We start from the raw sequence: 9,799 nt of genomic DNA, 5'->3' as shown, positions 1-9,799 counted from the left end.
AATCATGTGCCTTGATGGTTTAAACTGTGATGAAACAATATCAAACCTTAGCATTTATATTTTATACTACTGATAAGCTACTTCAATAATTTCTGGTGGTTCTTATGGCCTTTCTGATCTGTCTGCAGCTGAATATCTGGTACCTACTTTTGTAGGTGGAAACATACACAGAGTAATCCCACAATAAGTTTGTAATCCATGTCTAGAATAGATGCAAACACATAGCCCTTGGAAGGTGGAATAAAAGGATACCAGACCTCTTTTGCAATCATCTGCATAATTCATTTTGCCCCAGTGACAGTGTCATTCCCCACCAGATCAAACCATGCCATACTTTCAGATGTTTCTTCCAATGTTTCCACAGTTTCTTTCTGTGGCAGCAGAGTTAGAGGCAAGCAAAATACATGGACATGTTTTGCACACCACTGGTATTCTGCTGCACTGAAAAGTCCCTTTCACTTGTATTTATTGTACAAAAACATTAAAAACAATTTCTTAATAGCATTATAATTATGCAGCGTTGGACAGCTAGACACAATGTAGCACTGTGTCAATAATTTATTACATCTTATGCCATAATTGAACACTTTTACTATGAGCGTTTGAGAACAACTTGGACCTTATACAGAGTAATATATCTTGCTACATAATAATGGAAAGGTGGATACTTAAGAAAGATATGTAGCTTGGAGGAAAACATACATGGAAGCAAATACCTCCTGCATCACCTATCTCCACGTAAAACTTAAAACTAAATCAACATATTATATTTAAGGACTCCTTTTTTATATATGCATAGTTTCAAGAGCTAATCAGAAAGAAATCATATTACAGTGTAACTATTTACACCAAGATGGGAGCACACCAGAACACAACCCTCTCTTCTGGACATCAGGACTCTCTTCTTACATTTCTTAATGGACAAAGCATATGGGACTCAGACATAAATTCAGTCTCAAGAACATTGTTCAAAGGATCAAACAGGTCATATCCACACTCACTGATACCATCTCTACCCACTGCCTTGAGGCTAAAAGCAGGCGATCTGAAGGTGTGGAGGTATAATCTTCTCTATCATGGACTTCAGTTAGAGCCAGTCTCATGTCACCGACACAAGGCCTTGCATCAGGCTGCATGACAGCATCCAAATGCTACTGAAATATGCCCACGGTGGAGAGACATATAGAAGCACTGGATTTATTGCTACATCCTTGTAAACATACTTACCCTAGAGGTAAGAAATCTAGTTAACCTTGTTTGAGGAGAGGTTATGTTCAGTGTGTCATATTACCTTTCATAACATATTCACGTGAGCAACTGTTCTGCTACCTACAACCACACGACTCCACCACCATGTCCTCATACTGCTTGTAGACCACGTTGTTTGCGGAGTCAATGAAAAGAATGCTAATAGGACTCAGCCTGGTCGGGACACAGCAAGTCGGGGGTGTTGATTCTGGGTCCATTGAGTTCATTAATGTTTGGATAACTGCATGATTGGTGGGCTCCAGATGGGATCGAAGGGGGAATTCACAAAGCCCTTCACAGTGATACGCTTCATACTCTAGAGGGGCTATTATCCAGTCATCCCAGCCCATATCCTTAAAATTCACATGGAGGGCTTTTCTGCTACACCTTGCCTTCAGATTCTTAGTGGGCCTCTTCCCTTGCCGTGTTGCTAGAGGAGCTCTCCTCTTCCGTCTCTGATTGAACAAGTATTCATAAACAGTTTTGTCATCTTGGCCGGATCTAGCTTTGATTTCATTGAAGAATAAGTCTCTTTTTTTCGTCCTCCCAAATACCAAGAAGAGAGCCTTTTCATTGACCTGTCTTCCTGTTCTATTAAATCCCACACTCCTGAGATCAACAGCTCTCCCCCTGTCAAAAGTTTCCAGTTCAAAACACAAGTTAACCAAGTTTTTAAAGTTCCTGAAAAGTTTCCAGATGTCAAACACTTCCCACTTTGGTGTATCTGTGATACTGACAGTACGAGAGTCCAGGAGTGTTGCTGCTTGTCTGTTTGTAGAGCAGCTAAATAATTTCACTTGGGAAGTTTTTCCAGAAGAATGAGACTTCCACGTATCAGAAGGCTTTTTCCTCAATATTCGAAGCTCTGCTCCCAGCAAACCATCTTTTTCTAATGCGCTGATGTCAAAAATATATTTTTGTTTTCTGATAGTTGGCGCTCGCTCGTCTAAAAAAAGCACACACATTTTTAAATGTCTCTCAAGCACAGATCAATATCAGTTATTCAATTCTTAATGGTTTTCCTGAAGTTTGCTCATAAGCCTAGAAGTTTTCTTAATTAGCCCACCAAACAGAAAGAGCAATTTTTGTCTAAGGGATCATCTCTGTGCAAGGACCCAGAAGAACTCAGTGACTCAACAGGGAAATGATTTTCTGAGTTTGCCTTGTAGAAATCTCATTTCTTTCACCGCTGAGCATTTTCTAGCTTCAAAGTAGCAATTAGCAAATTGAAAAATAGTCCTTTTTCAGGGCTGAACACTCCCAGGGCCTATTCACCACTTATATCCTACTTAAATTACTGAAACAGAGCTTCGGTGGTGCCCAGGCCTCATGCTGGCTCCAAACATGAGCAAATTTACCCTTAGACGATACAATAGTGAATTAGTCCTTTAAAACCAACATCCCCCAGGAACTGCCAGACACAAGGATAATTGCCTTATTAACTTAACTCCACATGATTCACGACTTTTTCAAATTGGGCAGAAAAACATACCTCCCTTTAACCTGACGTTACATTTGCTTGGTTAAGCTCATGAGCAGCACTAACAAGGAGCCAACGTTTTAGCGACATTACATTAACAATGCCTTCCAGTGGTGAGCTGAGGACCTGAATGCAGCACTTGTGAGCAGCGTATCATCCCTTCCCAGAAGCCAAGCTATTCATAATTAAATGGCAAACAAATCCAGTCCTGGCTGAGTCTTCCATCACCATTACCTTATCAGCTGTAGCCTGTGTTGCTTCCTTAAGTACATGACAAAACTCTTACTAACGTCACTGGAAGCAACGTGGGGCTCTCCAACCAGGGCGGTAAGGTGAACATCATTCATTTGGGAGCCCGGTTATTTCTTGGGTGAAAGCAGACGCTAGTCCAAATTTCCAAAAAAGTTTGGAACCAGCAGAATGTTGAACCGCAAGTTCTGGAGTCCCAGAAGTTATTTACTCTTGTTACTCTGTGCTTAGCTGTGGGCTTCTGTGGATAGAAGGTTGGTGGTACCTGAAAGCATGAGCTTTGAGCTAATACAGATACACCCACCCTGCGCTATAATGACTCCTGGGTCTACAGTGTAGTTCCTCACAATTCTACTTTGAACAAATCAGGCTGACCTTTTGATACTGAAACTTGTGGTTTTTCATGGAATAGCCCTGTTCTTAGCATATCATGTGTTTTTAGAGATACTTTACAATAAAATCTAATGTTAGCAGTTTCCAGGAGCTAGTTATGGAAAGAAAATAAGACAAAAATTTAAAGGGTTTTTAAACACCTAAGCATGCAAAGACTGATTGATTTTCAACAATATGCATCTAAAATATTTTCTAAATGTTTTGTTTGGCTGCCACACAACCATCTAGTTCTGCCTCTAAATGAATTTTCCAAGATAAGGCAGGAAGACAAAATCTGCGGCAAAGTTGTACAATTTCATTTACATTAAAAAGAGCTAGCTGACTTTAACAAAGTGTGATTATTTTCTAATACTCTCTACATGTATAAACACACTCAGACATCTCTCTCTGTCCACACACACACAAGCTCCTTACCTTGTCCTTTGTCTATAAAGCTGGTTATTGTATTGGCAAGTCCAGCCTCCAATTTTACACTTCCATTAACACCTTTTCTTTCTGCATCTGAGAGAGTCCTGTACAAAGAGAGCATGTATTCATGTGGCGTTATAGGGGGATGTCTGAAAGTTTCCTTAGTTTCCCTCTGGGTTACAGGCTCTTTAGTCTTTTTGGTTTTGAAAGAATCAGTGTCAGTACTGCTTGTGCCAGTTTTTTTCAAAGCCACCTTGCTGCTAAGATTTTGAACCTTTGGAGTCACTGTCCTTACTCCAGAAGGTCTGCTGGGGAGATGTCCTACCTTGCCCTCCGTGGCTGCTGTTCTTGAGAGAACCTTCTTTGATTCATCATTCTTGGCCAGCAGAGCTCCAGCCTGAACAGCACTGCTTTTAGTCCTAGCCTTTGAGGTCCCAGTACTATATCCATGGCTTGCAGTCCTCAGTGTACCTGCCCGTGCTGAGGGATTCCTCTCTTTTCCTTCTGCTTTTAAAAAACCTAGTTTAGATCCTGGATTACTCTGGCCTGCTTCAGAATTACTCAGCGCTCCAGGAACTAGATCCAGAGACAGCCAAGTCAAATGCCAAAGCAGTAAAGTGAGAAAATGCAGGATTTTCATCCTCTGGTCTTCCTCTGAATGCCACTAAAGAAAAAATCAGAAAAGGTTCCTCCAGTTTGGCAGAAGAAAACATGAAAGAAATTAAAAACCAAAGTCAGCAAAAATGGTTTTCGTTTGAGATTAAAACATTTCAAATCTCGTTGTTCAATACTTGTATCCAGTCCCATAGTGGAAATGCTCATGTACTCAGATACGATCTCCCCTGACTTCAGTTAGCAGCTATAAAGAACTTGTTTTTGAAAAGAGAAAGTTTACCACCTCGTTTTCTTCTGTAAAACTGACTGAAAACTTGAAGGAGTCCTGTTTAAATTCAAGGGTTTTTTTTTCCAAGAAGGAAGAATGGCGTAATGCTGCCTCTGTGTTAAAAGGTTTTTTTAAAGTTTTGAATCCTTTCCAGTGAAAATATTTCACACACAGAGACCTGCAGGTGCTCAGAAATCTTTTACAAACCTGAACTCAGGAATTGGAAACGGAATTCCAACAAACCTATTTAATTACTCTCTGATGTCATGCTGTCTAAACTAATTTAACTGCGATATATTTCTTTAAAAAAATCTTCTTTACCCTTTTCATTAGCATGAGTCATACTCTGCCTCATGTGAAACAGCTCCACAGGCTCAAAACTCCAGAGGATGCCTTTTCAAGTGGCAATATGACCTTTACCTTAGCCTTCGATGAACTTCGCATTTAAACGGGACAAACTGCAAGACCAACAACTGAGACCTGTCATACAGCCCATTGGACACATGCATTAAAATATCTAAGTATAATTCGTTCAGCTCTTTTTCCAGAGAATTGTTACAGTGGCTTCACTTTGTCCTCCAGTGACTGAAGGACTGAGCTGGTAACGCAGGCGCTTAACAAGGGTGAAGTTTAATTTTTCACAAACACAACACGGCCATGCCCGCAGTCAGTGTACTTTGCCGTATTTATTGCTATGCTTTAAAAAAATCCATGTAAGCCCAGTTGGAGAAGCAGCTTCTGGCGGCGGGGATGCCCTGCGGAGTGGGCGGCGCGCAGTGCGGGGCAGCAGTGCACCCTGCAGGCAGCCAGCCTCCTCCTCCGGCCAGAGCCACTGGGGAGATGGAGACACCCCGAAACCCCAGTCTTTCCTCCAGAGGCTGCTGAACGCCAGCCTTTGTTTTAAAATTAGATGCAGAATTTTCAAGAGCCGCCTACCCCACGGCCACAAGAAGGCTGGTAGTTAGAAACCAGCGTTACTTACGTGTCAAGGCTATCCTGCTGCTTTCAACTCTTACAAAAGAGAGTGTGGAGCAAGCGTGTCTTTCATAAGCTGCAAAAAATGAACTGTTGTTCTAAATGAGCCTTCGGGAAATGAGGCACTGGGCTGGATTGAACAGGGATTAATGGGATCCTTCTCTCAGCTTGCACTGACGCTAAGCCCAGTCCTCCTCCCTCAGTTGTTTTTATTTCTGAGGCAAGAAGAAAGGGTTTAGCTTGATTTGCGCGTGCTGTAGCGTTTCCCACCCTGACTAGTATCAGAAACACCAAACCACTTTCATAAATAACAACCTGCAGCCCTTTCTACATGAGGAGCTCTGAATGCTTTATCTTGTTTTGAACTGAAGGATAGAAGAGTTCAGTGATTTCACAGATGTCACAACTCAGGTAGATCCAAAAACCCACCCTCCTGATTTTGATCTAATGGCCCTTCCTCTGACATCAGTTGTAGTTTTGATATTCCCCATCAAAGTAAAGCAGCTTTTCACTGAGTTACTGCTGGTGAAACCATTCCCCAGCAGTCACTCCACGCCATCCCCATAGCCCTCCCAACCATCCCATCCTTTTATCCTTCCCATATTGCCCACCTTCCTGCTGGGCAGTGTGCCATGTCTGGTTCTCAATATGGGGGTATTGATTGGCATGCTAGTAGGCCACAAAACCAGCTAAATGTTGAGTTCCCACCTTTAATCTATTCAGCTTCCAGTTTTCACAACACTTGTAAGAATTTAATATCTTTAAGAGCTCTATTGCTCTGTCAAACTTGGCTGAGATTTGCAAACAGATTTACAAATTATTTAAGAGATGGACACGAAAGAGCAGGAGGTAAGACAATGTGATTACATGGGCCTTGTCTCTTAGTAAATCAGATTAAAAGCACAATCAATCATATCCTCAAACAATATTTACGTGTCTGAGATTAATATACCTTAGTGGGCTAAACAGGCATAGACAGAAAAAAAAGAGCAAAAGCAAGCAAAGAAAGATGTGCAAATTATTCTCTCTCTTTAAAAGAGGCTCTCTGGAGGCACTCTCCATCTAGGTGCTTGGAACCATGGGAGCAGGGTCGCTGTACAGAGTGCACTGAGCCCCATGGCCCCCAGAGTGGGACGCTGGCCTTGAATAAGACCCACAGACTAGAGTGTCCTATTACGGCCCTACACTGATGTGGAGTTATTCCAGCTGGCTAAGCTCAAACTCAACTGGTATCTTCAAATATGCAGGTGGGAACCCTCACTCTGGTGCAGGCTTTCAATCAGATATAGGACACCGTGGAAGAGATGTTCAAAGCCTATTACTTCTCACCACTGGCCAAGTTTACATGTATCACTCGAGTGGCTTGGTTCATACAGCCCACTTGTCCTTCTTGGCCCATTCTGTAAAGGCAGTTCCTCACGCAGTGTGTGTAGGAATTTGAAAAGGGAGGACTACCCGGGTCCCCGCTCCTTGGAAGTGCATTGCCTCCTGTTCTCCAATCCTAAGATTATGTCTACATTAGCTGTGCTACCTTCTCAAACAGACAACTTCAGTGAGTCTCTCTGGATATCCAGAGAGAGCTAGAGGAAGGGATCACTCTGGGGAGCCGAAGGAACATTTCACAGTGTTGAAGAAGTTGCCATTCCCTGAGAATAAAATGCCCTACCCAGGTCAACATATTTGCATGTTCCATGCGACAGTGAGGACCTGGAGCCACAGTGCACAGGCCCCTTCCAGAATACAGGCTTCTGTCTGTACTCTTCGATGCTTGGGCACAGGCACACACTAACACCGAATGTGCTCCCTGAAGCACACACCTTGTGATCATATTGTCACCTGTAGATGTTTGTCATTTGGACGCAGCACTGCTGCTGAACTCCAGCCAACTGAAGTCCTACCCAGTGTTGCTGCAGGCAGCAGCAGGGTCCTTCTCAGGGAAAGCTCAGATCACCTGCTTAATCTGTCAGAGGATGCTGCGGAATAAAGGCAGGGGCTGAGCCAAGCAGAAAATGCCGGGCTTGCCCACAGAACTCCCTGGCTGCACTCTAAAATATACTGTATACAGTTGGTCACCCCAACATCGCTCCAAGGAGGCTCCGTTGGATACGTGATGCCAAGAGTCAGAATTTGTTCACTGCTGGAAACTTGCAGTTTAAGCTGCACATGGAAATCTTTATTCTAGTGATCTATCAGGAATTTCACTGTCCTTTCCCAGGTGAACTAATTTCCAGAAAGGACTTACAGGATTGAGTTGAGTAAACTCCATATATTAAGCCATTTGCTGCCACATTGCTTTTGCTTATTGAAACTCATTAACATTCTATTTGTGTGAGAATTTAGACCTCTGCTCCATAGCTTTTTGGGGACTGATTTTTAAAAGTATGAAAAGACGATTTTAGGAAGGAACTTAACACCTCTGTGCTTTTTGAAAGGAAAGAATTACAGAAAACTCAGAGATACTGTAATTAAAAATGGCTTTTGTCTTGGACCAGATCAAAACAAAGATAATAAAATTCCTACTAACATGGGCAATTGTGGCATAATTTTAAAAGGCTGTGCTACAATGTCATGATGATAAATAAAAAATTGGAAGTCCAAAGAAAGAGTTGTGTCATTGGTTATCAAAAGACTTGGCTACACCTCTGAACAGTAGTGAGCTACGGATGGGACAAGCCTAGAGAAAAGCACAGGGGTACTATCCACTACATGTCCTGTCTCAAGAACACTAGTACTAAAAAGTACGTCTGCTGCAATGATGCATATGTGGTAGGTCCAGAAAGCCAGGCACAGCATGAAAAAGGAAACAGTGTTTTTGGATGTCACTTGGAATCAATGGAAAGCCAGCTGCCTTGAGATTGGCATAGTCTCAAAACGGTGAAGATCCAGAACAAGAAAGAATCTCAGGAGTCCTTATGCAAGTTCACCTGAAACACTGCAGGCAAGAATGAAGCCGGGCCACTGGGAATCAAGCCCCAACTGAAGCTGCAGCATTTTGCTAGCAAGGCTGGAGAACTCGTTTCCACCGTAGATCCAAGGACAGAGGAACCTTAGCGTGCTCAGAGCTGCCCACACCCCAGGCACAGTAGGCCGGGAGGGGTGTGAGAGAGCGTGTGGTTGGAGCCATCCAGCTGTTTGCTGTGACTCTGACGGTGAGTCCCTTTGGAGACGGAGTCCAACATGGTGCCTAGACACAAGCAGAGGCTCTGAGCTCTTACAGAGCAGCACTTTAGTTCAGGAGATACGAAAAGTTGAGACAGCGTAAAACAATCCACTCACCCAGCAGCAGTGCTGTATATAGAAGGGCATCATATTTATAGATTGAACTTGTCTAGCTGCAGTTTCAGAAATTTGATTCTTCTATCTTTGTCTTATTTGACAGGAATTTAAAGCTTTAAATTAACCTCTCTCTTCATCTTCTGGTCAGTAAGCTAGAGCTCCTTCAGCCGCTTCGTATAAAGCAGGTTTTCAGAGCTCATTCCCTAAACGCTTTTTTGCAATCACTGTTTCACAAGATGCTACCCCCAGTTCTGTTTTGCCTAGACTTCTAATGATGCTTCAGCTATGGATGGAGCTGAATCCATCTCAGTTATATTTAGGCTTCCATTGTATCGGAGATGATTACCCAGACAGCCTTAATAGTCAAGATAGAAAAGTAAGATACAAACTAGAACTGTAGAAAGCCACACTTAGCAGAAATGATCCGGTAATTGCCTCACTACCTTGCACCATTTGCATGCTGCCACCTTTCCAACTGGCTGCTACGTGCAAGTGAAAATGTCTTCCACACAAAGCACTGTGAAGGCTGTGGCAGTTGTGGCTACCTTTGCTGCTATTTACTGGACTGGACTAGCTTTTGCTCTGGGAAGGCTCTGAGAGCTCTTGGCTTAGCGACGCCTTCTGCAGTTCAAGTACCTTCGTCCTTCCCACAGGAATTGCTGTTGGCACTCCCCCTACTCGCTGGGTGAGGAGGGCGCGCAGGTATCTTTGCGTTCAGAGACCTTACACAATCACAGACGATTCAGGCGCTTCTCCTCACGCCCTGCAGAACCCCCCTGCAGTGGGTGACCGCCCCTCCCGATTTACGCCGTGGCGGGCAGGTGGCACAGACACCCGCTCGGGAGCAAACGCTGCCGGGCGGCCTCTCCCCCGCGGCAGCACCGCAG

The 9,799-nt window shown here is 43.4% G+C and overlaps 1 protein-coding gene across 1 annotated transcript; it reads right to left on the bottom strand.

The window, feature by feature from the left end:
- Positions 1 to 456: 456 nt before the first annotated feature.
- On the bottom strand, positions 457 to 4,418 carry GDF5 (growth differentiation factor 5). Its single transcript, XM_009580408.1, has 2 exons — positions 3,785 to 4,418; positions 457 to 2,194 (listed from the first exon to the last, which is right to left on the bottom strand). The coding sequence occupies exons 1-2, from the start codon at positions 4,416 to 4,418 to the stop codon at positions 1,326 to 1,328; spliced, it is 1,503 nt and encodes a 500-aa protein (XP_009578703.1). The 3' UTR covers positions 457 to 1,325.
- Between the last annotated feature and the right edge of the window lie 5,381 nt (positions 4,419 to 9,799).

Source organism: Fulmarus glacialis, unplaced genomic scaffold (genome assembly GCF_000690835.1).
Source record: "Fulmarus glacialis isolate BGI_N327 unplaced genomic scaffold, ASM69083v1 scaffold41356, whole genome shotgun sequence".
Classification (NCBI taxonomy): domain Eukaryota; kingdom Metazoa; phylum Chordata; class Aves; order Procellariiformes; family Procellariidae; genus Fulmarus; species Fulmarus glacialis.
Note: the sequence above shows the minus strand (reverse complement) of the source record. Positions and strands in the feature narration are given on the sequence as shown.